Source organism: Brachypodium distachyon, chromosome 1 (genome assembly GCF_000005505.3).
Source record: "Brachypodium distachyon strain Bd21 chromosome 1, Brachypodium_distachyon_v3.0, whole genome shotgun sequence".
In the NCBI taxonomy this organism is placed as follows: domain Eukaryota; kingdom Viridiplantae; phylum Streptophyta; class Magnoliopsida; order Poales; family Poaceae; genus Brachypodium; species Brachypodium distachyon.
In genome coordinates, this window is record NC_016131.3 from 23,342,662 (window position 1) to 23,366,298 (window position 23,637).

The 23,637-nt window shown below is 45.4% G+C and overlaps 1 protein-coding gene and 1 pseudogene across 3 annotated transcripts; both read right to left on the bottom strand.

Annotated features, from left to right (window-relative positions):
* Positions 1–2,723: 2,723 nt before the first annotated feature.
* On the bottom strand, positions 2,724–17,678 carry LOC100839258 (protein GRIP). Of its 3 annotated transcripts, XM_010240228.3 has the most exons (22): positions 16,861–17,678; positions 16,192–16,307; positions 15,695–15,864; positions 13,412–13,505; positions 12,771–12,857; positions 12,594–12,674; positions 12,229–12,354; positions 11,514–11,622; positions 11,356–11,435; positions 9,765–9,893; positions 9,584–9,684; positions 7,116–7,249; positions 6,929–7,026; positions 6,721–6,840; positions 5,943–5,970; positions 5,791–5,843; positions 5,385–5,456; positions 5,250–5,297; positions 4,052–4,157; positions 3,911–3,969; positions 3,054–3,211; positions 2,724–2,968 (listed from the first exon to the last, which is right to left on the bottom strand). In XM_010240228.3, exons 1-21 carry the CDS (start codon positions 17,501–17,503, stop codon positions 3,101–3,103), a joined length of 2,565 nt encoding a protein of 854 aa, XP_010238530.1. In that variant the 5' UTR covers positions 17,504–17,678; the 3' UTR covers positions 2,724–2,968; positions 3,054–3,100. The 3 variants fall into 3 exon arrangements, with proteins under 3 accessions (XP_010238530.1, XP_003560227.1, XP_014752832.1); XM_003560179.4 differs by having other exon boundaries at positions 2,728–3,211; XM_014897346.2 differs by having other exon boundaries at positions 2,728–3,211; positions 16,192–16,321; positions 16,861–17,000.
* Positions 17,679–20,858: 3,180 nt separating this feature from the next.
* LOC100839564 lies at positions 20,859–23,048 on the bottom strand (annotated as a pseudogene).
* Between the last annotated feature and the right edge of the window lie 589 nt (positions 23,049–23,637).

The following is a 23,637-nucleotide window of genomic DNA, read 5'->3' on the forward strand; positions in this document are numbered from 1 at the left end:
TCATTAGAAGTTCGTCATGCTTTTCAGCTTGCAGTAAAACATGGATAAAATCAGAATATCTATTGAATTGGCGTGCATGATACTGTTGCTGGAGGATCCTATTGGCCGGAAGCATAGTGGATAAGGTCTTTTCAATCTTTTCCGCTTCAGAAGGTTCCTTCTCGCAAAATTGCAACTTTGAACAAATTTTATGAACGGCATGATTGAACTCTCCAATGGATTTAAAATCTTGTAGGCGTAGTTGAGTCCATTCATGTGTGGCTTCAGGCAAAATCACAGCCTTCTGCTGTTCATATCTAGTTTGAAGGGCAAGCCATAGTGTGTATGAATCTTCTTCCATGAGATACTCTAATTTGAGATCAGCATGGATGTGGTTCCTTATAGTATATAAGGCATTATATTTGTATAAATCTGCGATGGGCGGTTGTCCCTCTTGACAAGGTTGTATGGTCGCTGAAAGACCGCGTGACGCAAGGCTCACTTTTATGTCCATTGCCCAAGTTGGATAGTTTCGACCGTCGAGGGCGAGTTCCTCAAACTCTTTCCCGGTCATTTTGTCCTACATAGGGTTGAAAAACCATGGATTTTGTCAATTACTAGTAGGTAAAGCCAAAATATTGTGGTCATTGTTGTAATAAAATTGCAAGAAAATGCATGAGATTTAATCCATGTTAAATTCATATAGTGTAGACCTCAAATAACACTTTGAAGATAATCACCGGTTTATTGGTGTAGATCTCTCAGCTCTACGCGAAAAATTCGCTACTTTCAATAAGGTGTATGTTCCCATGGAACATTCAACGCCATTTAACATTTTACCGTTATTGAAAGACTGTAGCACCTTGTGTTATTTTTTAATTTAATACTGGAAGAGCACGTTGAAGGTAGTCATTGTGTGTATTCGACACAATGTAGACCTCTCAGCACTACGCGAAATAATTCGTTGCTTCAATAAGTTGTATGTTCCCACGGAACATTCAACGCCATTTAGCATTTTACCGTTATTGAAAGTCTATAGTACCTTGTGTTTCGCATATATTAAATTGAAGTAGTCACATGTGATAATTTTTGCTTATCACTAATGGAGATTTTTCTTGAATCAAGTCTAGTTTGGGCATTTTTAATGCCATTTTGGGACTTAATCGTTGAAGCAAAACTCTCAAATATGCAATAGAAAAAAAATCTCAATTGCAAGGTGTAAATATCACATGTAATAGGGGATGTATATCATACAAACACATTGAATACGACAATATTTACATTGACATTTACATAGGAATATGTCATTTAATAGGAATCTATCCTAAAACCACTGGAATCTAAATAAATATAAGTGCAGAGACCTATAAGTATGTAAAAATACTACTGTTAAATAGATACATGGACCAAATCGCAGATAGTCGAAAACATTGGGCTTTTCTGCAAAATGGCATTTACCAGTGGGGGCGGGGCGGGCGGGCGCGCGCAGGGGCGCGGGCCTGGGCCTCGGCGGACTTTCGGCCGGCCTAGGTCAGGCTGAGGGGCGCGGACAGGGGGGATAAAAGGGGGGTGGGGCAGGCGGTTAGGGTTAGGGTTTCCCTGCCCAAACCGCCGCCCTCGTAGATGAGGCGCCACCACCATATGCCGTCCGCCCGCCTCCCTTGCCAGCCCGCTTAGATGGAGGAGGGGAGCCCCCCCTCGTTGGAGGAGGAGAACCCGAGGGCGGCCGGATTCCATCCGCCGGCAGTCGGCCATTCGTGGTGAGCGACCATGGCGGCCGCAAACTTGCGGAGGAGGCGCCTCGCCTCCGGGTGAACGTCGTCGAGGAGCTCGCCGTCGTCTTCGTCGGCCGGAGGAGCGAGGTCAGGGGCCGAAGGTGGAGCGGAGCCGGTGGCCGGAGGTCCTTCGTCGGCGACCGAAGCGAAGGGAGTTGGTGACGGGAGCAGAGGAGCCGTGACATCCCTCACCGGGCACGGCCCGAATCCATGGACGGGGCAAAACCGCGACGGTGGCGGAGGCACGAGTGCGACGACAAAATCATCTTCTTCATCAACCATGGGCGGCGCCGGTCCGACAAGCATCCATTCCATTGAAGGAATGTACTCCGACGAGGCCGGCGATGCAGCGAACGGAGCGGCCGAGGGTGATCCGGCGCGGTTCTCCGCGGCGGCGTCGGTGGCCACCCGTGCGGGTCCGTCGGCAGGGTGCCCACCGACGGTGAGGGACCCACCGGCGACGGTAAGTGCCCCAACGGCCTCCTACATGGCCAAAGAACTGGAGGAGAGCGACAAGAACTAGGGGCAGATCGTAGATTGACATTGTTTCTAACCTTTGTGATTGTAGAACAAACGTGGCTAATAACGTGTTAGAATGAAATCTGTGCCTTGTTTCATTGAATGATGATTATATTTATTAAAAGGGAAGGGACACCAATACATGCATTGGTGTCCCAAGTTTTGGGCATAATTAACTGCCTAATTAACTATTAATTAACTAATAATTAATCCTAATTGATCATAAATAATTTATTCTTGACATTATCTAAACCCTGCTCAAACACCATATAATTCATACAAACCTCATGATTTTTACCGGATGCTACTACGAGTTGTAGTACCAGAATTGAAAGCTCACAACTAGTTTTTTCTTGACCACATATTCAAATGTCCAATATTTGCGGGCAACGCCCCGCAGACAATTACACAAGGCTATCACTGATTTTCAACAAAATATTAAATCCAGTATACCAAAGAAAACACTGCACCGAGGCGAACTCATTTTTTCCACAGTAGTATGATTCTCGAATGCTCGACGTTGTTCAATGTAATCATACAACGGTTTCTACAGTGATTTTCCTTGAACAAAACATGAGCTGCCGATCCTACTAGTACTTCTGTTTCACTCTGAGCATAAATTTCTCGTAGCACAAGTATATATAGTTATATAGTTTATATACACTAGTTTACAAAAGGTGAAAGAGATGAGAAGCCTGCAAATAATAAATGAATATCACCTTCTAGAATCAGTAAAATGACATGCTAGGGTTCTGGATCACCTTGCGAATGTGAATCTACCTCTTGGCTACAATGTGAATCTTCAAAAGCAACGTCCTGAACCTCTACTAGAATGTGAATCGTCCAAAGAACGAGTTTGGTGTGGATCCACCATCCAGCAATGCAGTAGCTGGTGATGAAGCCACATTTGAGAGGACACCATTTTGGCATTTATTGAGCTGCCAAGTTTCAAACATTTAATAAAATTATAAAGTTCAGAAGGGTATAATTGGTAGTCAGTATCATGTTTAAATATCAAGGTATAACAGTGATTCCTATTGCACAGAAAATTTACAGCTAGCCACCGAATTAAGGATATCATTGAAAACTTTATACCAGGCAAGGCAGGCATCGACCCTACAGGCTGACTTTAATCAAGGTAAATTCTTAACAGTTCTTGCAAGATATTTGCTCTCAAAACTGGGCCCCTTCTCAGGAGGATTGCAGTAGTAATCCATAAATTCAAGTCTTACCATAATCATATTTACAGTAAGTGAACGCTTATACTGCATACATTAATTCAAAATGCAAGGTGAAGTTTGTTTATGAGAAGGATTGAGTTAGCAATTATTAAATGAATAGGTGTGCCTGTTAATGTTACAGAATTTGCAGACTGCTGCGTGTACAATATTCTATACAATGTGCATTTTCACATGATTCTTAATGGTGTTATCCATTGAGTAATGGCATTTTCTTGCCACCCTTCACAAACTTGGGTAACTTCATCATGTACTATCATAACTCAGTTCTAAGACATCCCAGAGTTACTTTTTGTACATTATTTAAAAACCATATCAGAGGTTACATGCAAGAAAAGAAGTAGTAAACGGTTCATCACGGCAGTAAAATGTTGAACACAAAAGAAGGTGCCAGTTTACCTCGTCAGGGCTGAACTGTAGAAGCGTCGCAACCACAGGCAGCAAGGCCCCCACTTCCCCTGTGATAGAAAGAAATCAGAACCAGTTTATAACATCACCTGTCAATTAATGGGAAAAGAAACAATAAGAAGTACCAATTACCGGTTTCAAGAAGCTTTAAGATCACATTTTTTAGGTATGTCATATCTATTCCTTCTCGCTTTTGCGATCTCTCCATATTGCGGAGCTCAGTCTTCAATATCGCCTCCTGAAATTCAATATTTCAACAGATCAGACATGCCAACTTAATCCTTCTTAACAAGTCTCGTAAACAATTTCAACAGATCAGGCATATCAGCTCAAGTCCTCTTAACCATAACAGATCGCCTACTTATGGACACTCTCAGACTCTCAGCATCCTTTTCATCAGCACTACCAGCAAGAAGCTCAGGCGTGTTCAGAAGAGCGGGCTGAGAGGACATGTCCCCTCAGAGCGCATACACATGACCCAGTCCCAAAAATTGGGACCGTCGCAGATCACCAGTGGACAAAGACATTGTACAAGTGTTTCTTTATTCTTCTTTTATTTATGAATGAACAAATGTAAGTAGCAGTCTAGTACTATGCCTCCCAAAGGAAAAGGAGCCTTCACGCTCCCCAGCATGAGGAGGAGAAGCCTGGTCGGTGATGATAAGGTGATGGCCACAGGGCAGCAGAGCAGTCAGCCGCTGGAATGAGGAGCCACCAGAGGGCCAGCACCCAGCAGCAACAGAGATTGATACAATGGATCGACATCCATGGGACAAGGCACGCTGCTGGAAAGGGGAAGTGGGCTGTCAGGAAGAGGCGACGTATCAGACCTGAGGCAGTGGATCGATGAGGGACAGCACGGGTCTGCACCAGATTTTGGGCGGCGGCAATCCAATCTGTAGGCAGCGATTGAGATCACTGAAAACATTGATCCAAAGAATTGTGGGTGGACACTAGTTGAAGCATCCAGAAAGAAGTTTGGAGGAGAAAGATAGAAGCCATAAACCTATGCTTTGATCCCATGTTGAGGTCAGTATCCAAATGGGAAACACAACTTCTATTCCTACGAGGACATAGGCCAGTATATATAAACATACATGTGTCATAAATATGCAGGAAACACATTATGCATTGGGGATATTACACGGCTAATATAAAAATTGTATGCTCCCTCTGTTTCTTTTTATCGGTACATGTAGCATAGGCAAGTTTTCTCAAAATATCTGTACATTTGGATTCCCAATGCATAATAAATCACATTAGTCAGCACATCCAAGCGAGGTTATGACACTAAAGTAGGTGTCAAAAGACAAAAGTTTAGAGTACCCACCTGTTGATCATGAAGACGGTTTTCACGCTCAAGCTCCTCAATTTCTTGCTGAACAAAGCAAAGAAAAAAATAATCACTAAAAACCAAAATGGAAAGAAACAAGAAAGAACAAATGCCTGGTAAGCTGAAACTGACTTGAAGTGCCAAGATATGCCTCTGTGACTGACCCAATTCTTCTTCCCTTTGTGCTTGCTGTCGTGCAAGAAGCTGAAATGTAGGCAATTATAAACTGAGAATCATGAGATGTCTCATCCACGTAGTTACTTCTTTTATTGTAATATTGCTGATCAGCCAGAGCGTCCTAACTTGAATGAGTAATTGAAACAAAATTCGTACAACAGTAGAGAACGCCATCCCAGGGGCACAAAAAATACAGCTTAAATGTCCAATTAAATACATGTAACTATTTTAACATATACAGGAATTGAGATCACAAAATTAGTACATTGTTATCCATTAGTTCTTGCAACATTTATAGGATTTTTTTTAGTAATTTATTTAGGAGAAATGGAAAATAGCTTATCTGAAACATAGAAGTTACCAGAATTTGCTGCTCAGCTAATTCAATACTAAGTACATCCTGTTTAACATGCCCTACACATACAAATTAGTGTTAGGAGCACGAAAAAGTTAGCCCTTCAATTGATGGGAAGAACATAGGAGAGACTAAAAAACGAAACAACCAGAACCAACCTGGACTTTGACTATCATTGTTGCTGACCTGTATCACAATGCAATACCCTCATCAACAAATTTGAAACCATAACACCATATTTGCAAGTAATGCAATCAAAGTATCAGGATGGAATGTTACATGCATTTTGGTTATCATAATATTAAATGAAATGGTCAGTTGGCAGTTACATGACTTTGAATCTCCACGATTCTCTTTAGTGTTTTATTGGGGTGAATGTATTGCTGTCCGAGATTCCCAGTGACAGGATGAAATTGCATACATTTCACACAACGAGCTCGCCGACGGGTGCGATGGGAGGTGTGTAGGATGAAGATCCAATCAGTGAGATACGATGATTGATATGTTTATTTGGGCGATTCAGAAGATCTTCTGTGGTTCAGCTTATATATGTGTGCTTGTGGGATGAGAGACTTGTATGCCACATGTGTGCAAAACTATGGTCCACCCCAGCAAAATCAGATTGTAAAACAAGCCTGAGGGGTTAAAGAGAACGGTATAAAATTTGATAAGTGCAAAGTGAACCAGAAAAGTGTTGATTGGAGTAAAAAGACTATTTCCGTTATTTAAACATGAATTTTGTTAGTTGTTACACATGAATTTTCAACCGACAGAAACAAGAAAACATATTGTCTAAGAAAAACTAATGCAATAACATAACAGTTTCATTCTGCACGCCCATGGTACTTAGTTGTGAGCGCCTACCACTCGTGTTTTTTGCTGCCTCAGTGCAGGAAACAAAGATTTCAATTAGTAGGATTTAGTAAAACAACTCACTGCTGCTTTATCATCTAAAGAATGCCGAAGATCCTTGTTTTCCTTGAGGAGTTTAGCTATCTCATGTTCCTTCTCTTCAATCATTCTATCAGAAATATCACGGAACGATTCATGCTCTTCCTAAAACATCAAAATAAAAAATAAAATACTTGACCAAAGAAAACATGTGATAATAGAGTCATGCCAATGCCATAGGATAGGAAGAAACCTTCAATTTTTCATATTTCAATGTTAGTGCCCCTATGTTCTTTTGAAGGTGGTCTTCAGCATGACCATTACTCTGATCCTTCATAGACTCGCATTTTACTGCAATATTTATGTTAATAGTTTTTGTCATCAAACACCAATAAATGAGAAGGGGAACAAATTCTGTAGTACATTGCAGTCAATCTTACATCTCCAGTTTTCCTCTACACTTGCCAAGTTTTTCTCCCATGATTCTTTTTCTGAGAGAAATTGAGAACTAACAGAATCTAATTTTTTTATGACATCCTTTAGTTTTTTGTCCACATCAGCAAGAGCCAAATCCCTGGAAAAGTAAAGGTGAAATATTTCTCAAATGAAGAACTGCTTACTGGAAATAAGTCGATGATAGAACATATATTGCATCAGCTTACAGGAATACTGCCAGTCTGCTAAGGTATACAAGTCTAATAGTCAAGTCGAGTCGCTGGGGTACTGACTCATAGAGTAGCCATGGCTAGTACTCAACTAGTCGACTGCCAGGCTGGCTACACCTTGTACAAATAACACACTGCTACAAGACAAAATGTGGAGGGAGGGTGGCAAAGGTATGGCTACATGCTGAACTAGAAGTGCAACATCTTGCTATCAGATTATCAGAGGCACATGTAACAAAGTACAAGGACATACTGCACATAATAGATACTACTCATAACTCAAACTAATTCGCACCTAATACAACTACAAGTCAATACTGCTACATACTAGATACACCTAATACCACCTTCCCAAAAAGTAGGTTGTTTTAGTTTTTTTCTTTTTCCTGGAGAATAGGTCGTTTTAGAGGTGACTAAGTCCTGAATGCATGCATTTGCTTCAGTTTCCGTGGACCATTACTCGTTCGCATGCATGCAGGTTCCATGGCGTAGGGACGCGGCTTGCCTGTTCCCCCCGTGTGCTCCGATCCGTGGTCCCCCACCGTTCACTAAGCATCCAGCGGCTGTGTGCGTTTGTTTTAGGCCCACCTTCTTTTAATCCCCGTTTCTTCTCCTTCTAACTACACCAGAGCGGCAGGCGCAGGGCCGATGGCGGAGAGATGGATTTTGCTGAGCACGATATGGAGCGCGCGACCGACGTACCTCTCGCCGCCCGGGACCACGCGCCTCTCGTGGTCTCTGCGCGCAGCTTCACGGATCTTCAGAAAAATAGAAGTGTTTGTTCGAGTAAGGCACGGCCATGGCTGCAGCCAGAGATGGCCGCCAGAACGGCTTTTGGAGAGTATCTTAGATGACCATCGACGATGATGTCAACCATGACGGCAGGGATTGGGGATTGCTCGTGCAGGTGAATCTAAAACTATGGAACTGTCAAATTACCAAGGGGAAAGGGCCAAGAGACAGAGAGGGACATCATATCGGAGGATCGAGTTGAGCTCCGGCAGATTGTGGCAGCGGCGCGGCGATCGGAGTCGGGGAAGAACGACCGTGCGATTCCTAGGACAATGAGTCGGAGTTGATTTGTTCATCATTCATCTCACAAGCTCGCTGACCTCCTCTGCAGATTCACGCTGCACCGGACGCCGTCGAGGTAGCTCCGGCCGGTGTTTCGGAGGGCACTAGTGCTCTGATCCAGATGAGATTTGATCGGGGCTGGGAGGAACCGAATTTATTTTGTTTTTCTCTGAGGGGAAAAGGAAGCGGTAGCCACAAAATGTTTCTGACTGTGGGATAGGCAACGCTTCGTCTGGAAGCACGGATGGGAGCAGCCTGAGGAAGCAGGCAAGCCGCGTCCATGGCGTAGTAGCACATGCATGCATGGCTCATTTTCGTGTCAAGCAACTTCCCAAAAAGGCCCAAACGGTGTAAAGCAGGGGTTCCCTGGACGCCTAGCCACTGGCAGTCCCCCAATTTTGCAGGTGGCTACTTCACAGGCGCACAGACCACGGACGCATGTTTAGTCCTTTCATGTTGTAATCTCTAATTTCTTTAAACTGGTGCCCTAAAAATTATAGAAGTAGGAACTAGAAACCTAAAAAATCAGGAAGTATTTGATTGTCTTCGATGGTTCTGAATTTTTTATGCTCCTACTTTTAGCTCCCCGCCCCCCAATCTCCAATTTTTGGCTCCGTCGATGCTAGCACGGAGTGTACCGATGAGAGGTAGTGCTATTCTCAGTGGTACTAATAGCAACTCCCGACAGGTTGCACAACCGTGGTGCTAGGGATAATTGCAAAACAACACTTTTTGGAAAGAGGCAATACTTCTGAAGATACCAGGGTTGATCCCTCCTTCAGAGTGGGCTCAATCTGAGATGAGCACACTCTGAATAGTTAAACAAATTGGCGACTGGTCCACAACTCAACAAGTGCTCGACTAGTCAAACCACTCTAATCGAGATGTCCAGTCAAGCAACTCTTAGTAGTGCTGTGCATACTTAACAATAATCAGCAGAGTACGAAGATTTGGAGACCTATGTTATGTTAGTATTGCAAACATCACATACTGCTGCTGTATCCAGGCTATGCAGTTAATTCATTTCTAAACAATAAATTAATAGTGCAGTAACCTACTAGTAATATCTTAAAAGAATTTCAGATAATGAACCATTTTAGTCATGGAGGTCACGTAAAAAATATCAAGAAATATTATTCGGCTGTGAGTAAGAAGTTAAGCTGCTATACCTCGCCTCGATCTCTTCACTGTGTCTGGATTGAGCAGCTTGAAGGGCCTGGATGGCTTCATCCCGTTCTTCCAGGGCAGCTGTCACCTCCTTTTCAACTTCCTGGATTACAGCAACAGTGACTGATCAAACAAGGTGAAATATTTGTTACATTATACATGTACCAGAAATGGATGTCATACCTTTATTGCCTCTTCATGTGCTTTAAGAAAATCTGAGTTTTGAGCTGCGGTCAGCTCAGCATCCTTCTTTTGCAGAAGTGCATGTGCACGGATCTTGTACGCAGAAAAATCACTTTCCAGTCGACTAATCTGCAAAGTTGGAAAGGCTAAATTTAGAGTTCCCATCATAAGTGCTAGTTTACAGGCTTACAGCACCCATGTACATGGAGCCTCTAAAATGTCAATGAAGTTAGTCTAGGCAGTGCCATAATAATTAATTTAATATCATATCAAATGCATTTTAGGCTTAAAAAAAGCATTGTGCACCAAGGACAACAATTAGGATAATTTACTCAGTGGTTCCTCAGTAGTTAGCGCTCCCAATATCATATGAAATGCCTTTCTTTGACTTAAAAAGAGGCACCATCAAGTCTTGTTGCCTGTTAAAGGAGTTACCATCTATGGTGCAAACAGAAATAATACATATACAATTATATACTATTGATCCAGTGTTTGTTTGATGAGTTCAACGGAACTAACAGTTATTTATTTGTCCCTGCCTCCATACTCACCCTAAATCAGATCCTCAGATCGACGCATGTGGAACACAACCTACATGCAATGCAATGAGCCAATGATACAGAGATCTGCAGTGATATTGTTTAGAACTCATATGGGGGCTGAGATTGTCAGAGAAGGAACCGGTGATCAGTCGAAAGCACAGTGACTCGGTATTGACAAGGAAGGAATGGTCAGCATGGAAACCTACCAAGAAAAGGAACAGACCATAGATAGGCACACCCGGACAAGGAGAGTTAGCTAGTGCAACCATTATCCAGGACAAGGATTAGGAATTAGGAGTCAAGAGGAGTCCAGTTGGAAAAAGAACTAAGTCAACAAATTCATTGCTAGAACTCCATATAATAGAAGTTTGAATGTGTCAAATAGGCCAGTATATTTGTTGCATCCTAGATCCATGAAAGAATCGGCCTTGTATTCTCAAGGAAAGTAGCAATAAATCCCATGTTCACTTGGGTGCAGGAGTTGATGTACAATCCCTCCACCCAGTTTTATCTCGCGAAACTAGACATCCCTGTCCTCAAATAAATTATTCATGACTTTGACAGCAAATCTAAGCAACAGATGAAGTATCACATTCATGAACTTTAAAAACCAAAGGCAGTGCCAGGAACTAGGACATGTGGTCTCAGTACCTTGGAATTCCAGGGACAACAAGTTCTAAAAATGGAAGGGCTTTTTTACCCTACATTTTACACGTAACAGGCATCTGAAGGATGTGTTTGCAGTTCAACAGTAGAAACAATTAGTATCTAGGCTAATGGTTATCATCTCATACAAATGTGCTACCTAGGACAAGAATACAATAGTTTGATAGATTGTCTGGATATGTAAGCTGTCCTTTATACAGCAAGCAGGGCTCAACAAATAAAACTGTTTGAACTTATAGATAAATAGTGGCACTGAGAAGTAAACTAAATGGACTACAAAACAAATATGCTTATGCCTTATGCATATATGAGTTTGCCAATTTTTATGCAAATATTTGGATAGGCTACTTAATTCACTAAGATTTAACTCAACATAAAGATACCTCGTCCTTTGCAGCCATTAGATCACAATCTTTGGTTTGTAGCAATTGATTTTGTGTTGACAATTCTAACTCCAATTGACCTGCAGAATATCCAAACAAGTTTATAAATGAACTATTGTTACTCCAGAATTAAAGTAGAGAGTTTTGGGAAGACTTACTTCTAGATTTGGCAGCTTCTACCTCAGATCTAAGGCATGCACTTTCTGATGCTTCCAATTTTGCCCTAAGGGATTCACATGTTGCTTCCCAGCTTTGCCTTTCTTTTTCCTGAGTGATTATGAGTTGGAACAATTTTATTTATTGCCTCTAATTCCAACACTTCATAAAAGATGTGCTAACCAAACAGCAGTACAAGCTGTTCAAAAGAAAGTTTCCAACTAAAAGTAAAAATAAATAAATTTAATTCCTTTAATCAGTCACTTGCCAAATTAAGTGACTGAATACAAACTTACTTCAATCCACAAGGCAAAAACTAAATCAAGCAAGGACGGCAGGCATACTCTTAAGTTTGCATGGATGGAACATCGTGTAATGGAGTAAATACTATATGAAGTTGTGAACTTTAGCTGTTTCAAAATTTTAACTTGAGGCCAACCAGTCAAACATGATCACAGGTTTGGTTCACCCAGAATGGTTTCAAGGTCACAGGAGATATCATTTTTATTCAGCATTCTAATGTCATCCCTAAACATGAATAAATAGTATTTTCACTGGTCTAATTACAGGATGATTGAACTCCTCAGTCCTCACTATTTCCACAAATTACTAACCAGCATATGAATTATAGTCAGATGTTGAAGATGTCGAGAATTTTGGTGTCTAAAGTCTAAACTATTAACATCGAAAGAACTGGCACAAGATAGGGTGACATACATGTTGGCCCTTTAAATGAGCAAGTTCGCCTTTAACCTCCTCCAAGGTAGCTCTAAGCCGGGCAGCTTCACCAGTTGATGCTGCTTCAATTTCAGTTATTTCTGAATCTTTCTCTGTGAGTAGCATCTGGAACAGTTTTTAAAATTATAAATAAAATATTTCAATAGACCATGGATGTTTCATCTAATCATTCCAGCATAATGAGATTAATCTTCTTCAGCTAGTGCATACTTTCACAACAATAAACCTCATAAAAAGCGGTAATGGTTGAAAGAGTTTGTGTGGCCTATCTTAAGACACATAACACAACATATAGTTTGTGATACAAAGATGCACGAAGGGAACTTCCCACTGGAAACTAATACCTGTAGTGATTGAATCGTTTCAGATGCCTTTGTCCTCTCTGCAGAAACCTCAGCTAGCTGTGCCTCCAAGCTCTCTAATTGCTTAAGACAAGACAAGAAGCCAGGTTCGATTACGCCAAATACTATATCTTTGTAAACTGGAACTTACAAAATCGCCTATCTACTTTTTTTCCTTACCTTCTGGTGCTTAGCAGCAAGCTCTGAAACTGATGCATGCCTCTTTTCTTCCGCAGATTGCATTGATCCTTGGATTTGTTCTAGCATCTTTATAAAATAAACATGGCGTCAGTCCATTTGAGTTGTAAGTGTTAATGCCAAAAGACTGCTCGATTTCAGATTATTTTCGCATAAAAATAACAAATTGTGAGTTCTGATCATGAATATCAACTACACACATCCAAGGCTATGCATAAATTAGACTGTTTAAATGAACACGGACATCTTGTTTGGTTATTTCAGCTTACTCCAAGTGTTACATAACAACAAGAGTGTGAGAGACAATAAAGATATCTGAGCAACACAACAAAATATGCACCTAATTTCACTCGATCAGCATCATGCTAAAAAGACCTGTCCCCCTTTTACACATTCCATGAGAGCACCAGAACATAGGAGGGCAGTTGGCACTTGCTCAGTTATTCCTATGAAGTAACCATACAATTTGAGAAATTGAAGTATGTACCCTGAAACTCTTTTATCTTTCATGATCATGTGCTGTGTGGCTCTTTTAGTTCTCTTGTTCTTTTAAATTGTGATCATATATATCCTACAATTCAAACAATAAAAAACAGCTAAACCTTTTTTATACATGTACATACCTGCTCTTTTTCAAGTATTGACTGTTGCAACTTTTCAAGGGCATTATTCCTGGCCTCCAAAGCAAGACGTGTGTCATCAAAGTTAGATCTCAACCTACACATAATTGGCATACGTTAATAAGAAATTAACAATGTAGAATTAACATGTTGGTTGCAGAAGATAAGCATCAGCTTTCGTATAAAGTTACGTCTACCAGATATCATATGACTGTAACAATATTGGAGAGCCACCCTCCAATCCACCTCAAGTTTCATGTGGTTGGACCACTCTTTCACCCCACCCCTCGAAAGGGACAAAACATAGGAAGATAGTTTTGTTAACTACAGAAGATGTTAAGAAAAGATGGTATGCACATTGTTATGTGCACAATCCTGCCAACTGTATGAACCCAAGAATAAGCACCAGCAGCAGTAAGTTATCCGAGTTATTACTACTAAAGGTTAAGTGATATGCAAGCACGGTGCCTTAACTTCTATTGTGAACTCAGTTTAGTCCCCAACTCTCAAAATGCACATTTGACTCCCTAAACTCTGTGAAGGGTACTACTTAATGTTGGTCTATGATGTTGGTGAGAACAGATATAGCAGAGCCATGTAGCCAGGGGAGGCGACGGGGAGCTAGAGAAGAATGCCATGTAGAGCCACAGGAGATGTGCAAAATGGGACGGGAGATGAAAGGTAAAGTTAATCGCGGTGTTTACATGGCCAAAAAAGCACCGAGGTGAGCTCATGGCGAGTGTCGATGCTGGCACATACAGGTCTAGACGGAGCTCTCTTTCAGGACCACGGCACAGCACACTTGGTGGCACGCTTCCAATGATGTACAGGAAGCGGATGCGAACAAGCACTGCGCTATCAACATCGGCGTGAGTTATGAGATGACATGGTTACAATGCCATCTCATAGAAACCAACGGCGAGGTGATATGTTCTGTCATGGCCAGTTTTGACACCTGCTTGTCCGGACTGTCCAACTCAATCGTGTGCACATGCATGGCCAGCTGTGAGGTCACAGGGTCAGGGTAGTGTGACGCGTCATTGCCACAACTCGGCGGCTAGGGGCAGCGGCGAGCTTGTCGTTCTCAACAGCTAGGCCGGGCAGTACTACATACTTCCTCATCACTACAAACAAGGTCAAGGCTCTAGAAAGCCTACTACTTAGATGCCGTTTCCTTTGATCTGTATCTGTATGGACTCAGTTTGTCACCCATGTTAATTACCACCACTAACCACTGACTGTTAGCGAGGCTCCTTTACCCATCAATCTTAGCGTGTTCCCTTCTTGCTTCATGGTGTCATGTAGGTCACCACCAACCCTATAAAATCCAGGGTCAGAGAGGATGTGGACTCCAGCGACCAAATTCCGAAGCGAGAGCACAGAGGAAGCGAAACCAAGTGTGACATTGCTGGAGGAGTAGCACAGCTTGTCGCAGACAACCACTTCTCCCGATCCAACCTATCCACCAACGCAGCACCACCACCTCCTTATTTCAATAGGCTGCCACCACAGTTTCCTCTTCCCCTGGAATGCCTTGAGGACATGCTCGCTTGGCACCTGACACGGTGGCCGTACGGTGCAGGGGTGGAGTACAATCACCAGAGGAGTAACTGATTTGAGAGGTGAGCTTCAACCTCTGACACCACCTGGGAGACAGAATTTGGGAGTACCACAATGGATGCTGTGTCTTATTAATTTGCCAGCCTAGCAAGTTTTAGATAAAACTGGACTCATTTACACAGTTTGGGGACCGAAATGTGCATCTTAAGAGATGGGTTAAAATGGGCCCACCAAGCAAGTTGAAGGACCATTGGGCATTGGCGTGTTTCAGCTTCAAAGGATAGTAACTTATCTAAGGGTCCAAGTTAGACTGGTTGGGACGATCCACCCAAGTTGTTTGCTTCACAAATGCAAGAGTTTTCTGAACAAAGTGAAGTAACAATTGAATTGCAATTGATCCACTACTTGAGTGAACTGGGCCAGTAGGTCTACCCAATTTCATCCCAATCCTCTAGCAGTTGAAATGCCATACTTGGTAGGTTTAAATTGGATTGTTCCAGGGGCACTGTATAAGAAATTGCAACGTTGTCATTGGGATTAAGCAAAAGATGAGTTGAGTCAATATCCCTAGTCCCTACCGTGTCTGTGCTCTTTGGCTGACTATTCTACATCCGATCCTCCTCCAATAGGTGGCCTCCTTCCCTAGCGTAGCGTCTAGCACCATTGCACCTTAATCAAATCATGTACCAGACAACATTCTACAGTGAGATCAGTACATGTACTCACTTGCTGTTCACAGTCCGCAATTGCTGTCTTTCAGCATCCATTGCACGTAAAGCCTCACTGGCCTGGTGACGAGCACGTTCCAGTTCCTGCTGTGCCGCTAGTTGCAGAGAAGCAGCTTGCTCAGCCTTCTGATTAATTTCATTAAACCGGGCTTCCAGATCATCTTTTTCCTGACAGGAATGGAAAACTGTGTCAGATAAACACTAAAATTAATTGCTTATCGTTTAAAAAGGATTTAATATTTGATTTATCATAAACTCCTAATTTTCTAGTGTACAAAAATGATATGTATTGATTCGGGACATTCTACAGAAAGCAGGCAGCAACAAGCTAATTCCACCAGACCAAATTCTGAATCAAATTTTAAAACACAAAAAAATTGAGCAGACGGTGAGTGATTCCAAACTGATGGCATAAAATACAAATTGGAACATAATAGACATATTATTCTTAGGCTAGAATGAGAAACTACAAATAGCACAGCTCAAAGGGGTTACCTTCTGTATATCTTGTATACGTTGTTTTGCACGCTTGTGAAGCCTCTGGAACTTGGTATCCAGCTCAACATATTTTTCATCTCGTTCTTTTAGCTCTTTTTCCATTTTCTGTTGAGCTACATACATGGAACTAATGATGATTTAGATTTAAAAATGTGTAGAAGATACGGAATCAAAAGTGAGCTGGTCACATTACATAAAAAGGTGCATTCTAATTATGCTAAAAAGGTTCAGAAGTCAACTTTTGCCAAATTTCATAGAAGCATGATGATTTAGAAACAATACTAAGTCAATGAGATCGGCATGTATGCATTGCATAGTATGGGCCAGTAGATGGCATATGGAAAGTTGGGCGGATAGCGTGTCTTCATTCAAGCGAAAGTACAGAACAAGAACAAGAGGTGACAGGAAGCAGAGAGAACCCGGAAGAACCGAGAGATAAACCAGGAGGACGTGTGTGCTTGCTAGTATACAGACAGTGGTTTCTCAGTTCTGTCTGAGTATTCAGCTGGCAAACAAGCAGATGTACAAAAATTACCACACTTTGTTCCTGTCCTAGAGGCTAAAGCAGCTAGATTTTACAGTGGAACACACCAGGCATTCCAGGTTTGTCGATTCCAACAACGGTAGCTACACAACATTGAAGGGTCGGGGAGAGTAGCAACTAACCTTCTGTGAGCTTCACCGTGAGCTCCTGCAACTTGCCATCCGCCTCGGCGTAGGCCACATTGACGTGCTCGAGGGCTGCCTCCGCGACCTTCTGCGTCTGCTTCTGCTCCTGAACCTCCTTATTCAGCTTCTCGACCTGCTCCTTCAAGCTTCTAACGAGCTCTGAGTCCTCCTCCTTCCCCTTGTCTCCTCCGGTCTCCTCGTTGCTCGCCGGCTGCTGAGCGACGGCGATCTGGGACTTTAGGTTCTCGTTCTGGAGGCTGAGCTCCATGACCATCCGCTCGAGCTCTTCGCGCGTCCGCTCCGGCTCGCCCACACGCGCCCCTTCCTCTTCCCCCGCTGCCGCATCCAGTTCAACGTCCACGTCTTTTCTCGCTTCGTCCACCGGCGCCGGTGCCGCATTATCTTCGTCCGCCGGCGCCGGCGCCGCACTCTCTTCGTCTACCGGCACCGGCGCCGCGCTCTCTTCCTCCACTGGCCCCGCGCTCTCTTCCGCCACTGGCACCGCGCTCTCTTCCTCCACCGGCGCAGCGGACTCTTCCTGTGGCGGCGGACCAGCCGCCTGTTCCGGCGCCGGTGGCGCGGTGCCCTCTTTGGGATCCGTCCTCGCCGAACCGGATCTGCGCCCGCGTGGACGTGGCATCGGTCGAGATCGGAGGGAGAAGGCGACCGTCGAAGGAGTGGACTGGATTAGCGAGGAGTGGGGTTAGATTAGGGTTTACGAGGGAAGCCAAATCCGGATCTCCACTGGGCGGGGGGCAGATGGGTGGTTTCGCCGTCGGTGGCAAAGATTGAGGGAGGGGGCGGGGGGCGGGGAAGAGAGATAGCACTGACGGGTGGGTCCAGGAGAAAGGGTGAGTTACGCTGGGAGGCAAAGCGAGGCGTAGCGAGCTGACTAGGGTGAATCCCAAGGTCAACTCCACCGTCAGCTTGCAGAGGCGTGGCGAGCTTCCGGAGATGTTTCCGTTTGACACGACACCCGGCCATAACGACTTCTTTTCACGACAAGGGCTTACTTTGGATCACACGGAGCCAAGACAAAGAACAGGAAAAACGTAGGAATGGAACATGCTTACAACAGGTGTCTGGATGCTACACTTGAAAAATATAGGAATTTTGAGGTCATATGATACTTAATTGGTGCAAGATACGAGAGACACACACACAAGATGCATTGAAATTTTCAAAAAAGAAATAATCGTCTCATTCAAGTCGAAAGATTTCTAAAGGACCTTTACAATATTTCAAATCTTAGGATTTTTTTTTCTTATGTGTATTATTCTTTTCATAGCAATAGAGATGTTAAATTCTTTCCTAGAAATTTCAGTGTCCACAACATCTCAATTCTCTACTTTTCACGATCCTATGATTTCAAAATATTATTAACCGAATAAGCCCGTTAGACCTCGTACTTATAATCCTCCAAAATTCTGAGAAAAAATTACTATCCTATGATGAATTTCCTCCGGCGCAATCATATGATCAAAAGAAGATAATAGGATATATTCCTTAGGATTAGAAATGCTCTAGTGTTTCTACAAAATTCCTATAAACCTGTGCCTCAACACAATTGACAAAACAAACTTAATATGAAACTTGTTTACAAAAGAGCTATATTCCTTAGCATTGGACTCGACAATGAGATTGTCGAGTCGGACAGACCCGCACTGAGACACAACGAGATGATTGTCATTTGTTAGTCTCAAGTACGATGTTTATGCCAGTCCTAGACCTGAGGTCATCGCATGAGCTTGGGATGTGAATCGGCTTACTTAGGGGTTACCAAACGCTACTCCGTAACTGGGTAGTTATAAAAGTAGCTTTCGGGTTTGCTGAAAAGCATGTTGCAAGTCATGGTTGATCAAGATAGGATTTGCCCCTCCTTTTGGGAGAGATATCTCTAAGCCCTCTCGAGTGATCAGATTCAGAAAGCATGGCCATGCGACTTGGGTTAAGCGTTACCTCGTTAGGAAATCTGAATTCACGAGATCGAGAAGAAAGTCGAGTTATACACAACGATGACAAGTACTCGCCTTGAGCTCGACACACATATCGTGAGGCAAAAGGAATGTTGCATGTGGACACATTGTATGGTTCGTCAATATACTTTGTGGTTATTCGGGAGTCAGCACGTGCTACTAGGCGCCGCTACTGACTATTGACTTGGGTCGGAACCTGTGTTCGGACTCGTAGTCGTGTCCGTTTGACTGTGAACCTGGGTCGCACACTTAAGGGGATGGGACCGAATTGGATCGGATCCAACTCGTATCGGGCTTACACTCCTAACGGGCCTCAAGTGTTGAACCCCACCAGGGAGGTCTATAGAAGTGGAGGAGACATACCCGGTCAGGGTTACCCCAATTTTGTGGCACGAGTCAGACTCGCCCGTCACATCTCCACGCCCAAACCTTGCGATTGGATCTAGCAGTCCGCCGCACGGAGTTTCTCTATGTACGTGTGGATACCTTGGAGGCGCTGCACCTGCGGCACTTGGACGAACTGTTCGTGGGATCGGCGAGGAGGAACATGCCGATCGACTACTCGGCATCGACACGCATCACCGACTTTACTTCCGCTACGGGTCTGCGCATCTAGTGGTAATCTCGTGATCCATTATCTACAGTATTGATCCGGGCGGAATTGGTAGAAAATTTATTTTGTGCTCGCGTAGCCTACTGTGTTCCCCAACAGAGAGCATCCCTTAGCAGTCGCCTTGCCCTTGCTCACAAACGATCACCACTTGCGTCGCTTCGTTCCGAAGTGCAATTTCCTCAACTTAAAATGCGTCTACATATGCCCAGAAAGAAACCTCTTCACATTTGTTGTTAGCAAAATCCATCATATACTCGTCGCCAAAAAAAAATCTACTCCCTCCGTCCAACAAAAAATGTCTCAAGTTTTTTAAAATTTGAATGTATCTAGACATGACTTAGTGTATAGATGCATTCAAGTTTAATCAAAGTTGAGACATCCTTTGTTGGATGGAGAGAGTATCTTATATCACATAATTATAGCGTAAGCATAGAGCAGGATCATTTCTAACTAAACTGGAAATATCTTATTTTGTATTTCTGTGTAACTTTAATCGAGCCACCGGCCTGATCTACTTAGAGCATCTCCAATGACATCCCTCAAATTTTGCCCCTAAATGTCCCTTTCTTGTCTGTTTGGGGGAGCAACTGGACATCCGTCCGCTCGATGTCCGCCCTCCTCACGAAGTCCCCCAAATTTCTGTCCCTAATTCTTTTTTTCCCATCTCTCTCATGCCCAATGTCTCCATCCCATCTCCTACCCGTGGTGCTCCCCATCCCATCTCCTCCCCATCTCCCACCTCTCCATCCACAACTCCCCATCTCCTCCACATCTCACGCAACAGGACGACGGCACTCTGGGGGTGGGCCGGTGTTGGTGGTGGCGTGATCCTCCACATAGCCCCTTGCTCTGCGTGGTGACGAACTCCTCCATTTGGTTGCGCAGAGGAGGAGCTGGGCAGGGGTCTCTTGCTCTGCCTGGTGATGATGGAGATTGCCCAACGCCACTGTCGTCGGAGAAGAAGCCCGACAAGCAGCAGCCAGTGACGGGCGCCTCGATCCCCTGCCCCGCCTTCGTCTTCACCCCACGCGCCTCCGGGAGTTTGCTCGTGGAGCTCTTGGGGGCAGCAAAGCTGGTCGCGGGAGGACGAGGAGACGACCGGCGGCGGCCACTGTGGGCTGCGCGAGAGAGATCAGGGAGAGGGAGGGTGGCGCGACGAGAGGAGGGAAATGTGTGTGTGAGAGAGAGAGCAGAGAGAGACTCTGACTGTCTTGTGGGTCAGAAAGTACACGGACACGGACAAAAACACCTGACGGACACCCCAAATCTCTTCCAAATTTGGGGCAAGTTTGGGGATGTGTCCGGACAAAAAAAGCAAATTGTCTGTTTGGACTACCCAGTGGGAGTTGATTTTCGTGCTTAGATATCCGTTTGTCCTAAAGAAGACATTTGGGATAGCTTAGAAATTGAGTAGCTTGCGGGGATGCGACTTTATTTTGTTGCGATGAAACAGCATATGACTTGTAGACAGCGTCTGACGCACTACAACGTTCCAGGAAACTGAAAATTTTCAAACACAACCTTCCGATCAATGGGGAACACGCGTACCATATATGTTTACTCGTACCGCTGCAAATGCTGGACAAACTCATCGAGGTACCGCTCCAAATGCTGGACAAACTCATCGAGGTACCGCTCCTGCCGCGCCGTGTCCGCGAAGACGCCCCGCAGCGCCTCCGCGTTGCGCTTGAGCTCCTCATCCACCATGACCCGCCGCACCGCCGCCGCGACGGCGTCCCTTCGGAACGCCCCGTCGCCGCCATGGTCGTCCCTGCACCTCGACGCCGACGCCCCTCGGCGCCATCGCCCGCGCGACGAGCCCTTGGTCGCCGGCCAAGGGCAGCATCACCAGCGGGTGCCCGAACCGGAAGACGCCCTCCCCGGTGGACCCCCACCCGCAGTGGGTCAGGAACGCGCCCACGGCGCCGTGCGCCAGCGCGCGCACCTGCGGCGCCCAGCCCCAGTGCACCACCCCGCGCCCCGCCGCCGCCACGCGCGCCTCGAACCCCTCCGGGAGCTCCCCCGGACGGCGCCGGAGTGCCCAGAGGAAGCGAACGCCCGAGAGCTCCAGCCCGAGCGCGAGCTCGCCCAGGAGTTCCGCCGTCAGCGCTGGTGCCTCCTCGCTCCCCAGCGCCACGTACACGACCGACCCCCTCGGCTGCTCGTCGAGCCACGCCATGGCGGACGCGAAGGACGATGAATCGTGATTATGAGCGGCGCCGTTAATGTCGTCGGGCTCTGGCAGGAGGAGGCCGGCGGGGACGGCGGGCTTGGAGAAGAGCTCGGCGAGGAGCGGGAACAGCCGCGGCTCCTCGGCCTCGGGGCAGCTGCGGTAGACGACGAGGCGGCAGCAGGGCCGCTGCAGCATCTCCCAGAAGCGGTCCGCGTCGGCCACCCCTGACGCGTTGTTGGGCCGGAACACGGCCGCGATGCGCTCGGCCTCGTGGCGGCGGTAGGCGAGGACGGAAGGGAAGGGGATCCACGGCGGAGGCACCATGTAGTCCTCCTTCGTCGTCCTGGGCGTTCTCGTGCCGCGGCCCCACGAACGCCACCAGGGACGCCGGGAAGGTCAGCAACATGGCGCACGGCACCTATAGCTTGCAGATTAGTCCAGTAAGAAACAAATTCAATCGATTAAATTGGGAGATATCGTTGGGAGATATCACCTGGTGCTCCTCGGCGGCCAGCCATGGGAACACCACGACATGGAGAGAAGCAGCAGCACATCCTCCTGTGGTTTCCACCATGGCTCGCTAGCTGCTGCTGCTTCTCGTGTGCTTGGGAATTTTAATCAATGCCGGGCAGCGCGGCAACTAGCCACGATTTGCCAAGTTAAATACTGGGGTAATCAGTACTAAAACATGTGATCATCCCCCGGTTCCTCTCGCATTGCATCTGTGCTGTATTAGAATTAACGAAACTTAACGAGCCACTTTATTTAATAGAAATGGGAGAAACATCTGCTGCTAACAAAGAAAAAACACAACTAGGGGGTACATCCCACCACACACTCGGGGGAGAGAATTTCGCTAGCTTCGCAAGCTCGTGAGCAACACAGTTTGCTTCTCTGGGGCAGTGCTCGAAAACAATCTTCACAAAATCGGTACTCAGCTGGTAGCAATCCTCAACAATTGCCGCCGCCAAAGTGGAGGAGCGACCCCCATCATTCATAACATCTTGGTAATCGGAGTTGACCATTATCCGATGACAACCGACAGAACAAGCAAGATCAAGCCCCATACGTAAGGCTTCCGCTTCAGCTACGTGGGCATCCGCACACCAGGGAATCCGTTTATTCGCTCCAACAATAAACAGGCCAGCATCATCACGGATTACCGCCCCCATGGACCCCGAGAGGCTATCCGCGTCGAAAGAAGCATCGACATTAATCTTCACCATTCCTGGAGGGGGCTTGGTCCATCCACCCCGCTTGAGCTGAGCTTGGGGGTGACTGGCCGTTGAGAAAGCCGAAAGGAGAGCTCTAATTGAATTCGCCGAGCACCCCGGATTCTGAGATTTCTGTTCAAAAACCAGCTGCCTGCGATCCCACCAGATGAACCAGCACGTAACAGCGACAGTTTCCGCCATATTCCAGTCCAGATTTGGCCTCTCGTTCGGGGACCAAGAGAGGAGGAATTCGAGGACAGACGAGCCCGCCCTGTCCAATAAACAAGCTCTCTGAACTTCCGGAAGCAGACCCGTATGATTCTACACCTCGCAAGCTCTAGGACATAGAAACAGCATATGGCGAATATCCTCCATGCCTGCGTTGCACATAGGGCACTGGCCACTGACTTTGAAATGTCTGTTAGCCAGAACAGCCCTACAAGGAATTGCGCCATGCAAGGCCTTCCAAAGGAAGATTTTGATTTTTGCTGGGACTTTCAGTTCCCAAAGGCCCGCCCAAATATAATTCCCCAGCACCATATTCTGATCCGCAGTGGTACTTCCCCTTGACCCAAACTGACATTCCCAGGTAAGGTGGTAAGCAGACCGGACAGTGAAACAGCCCGTCTTGGTAAGCCGCCAAGCTACAAAGTCTTCCAAATCAAATCTTGCAAGAGGAATCTGAAGGACCGCATTGGCATCGACTGGCCACAGTGTCGATTGGTCATTGGCAGGCTGGTCTGATTTTTCTTTATTCCGAAACTGATTGATCTCGTTGGTCACCTCACCTGTCCTACC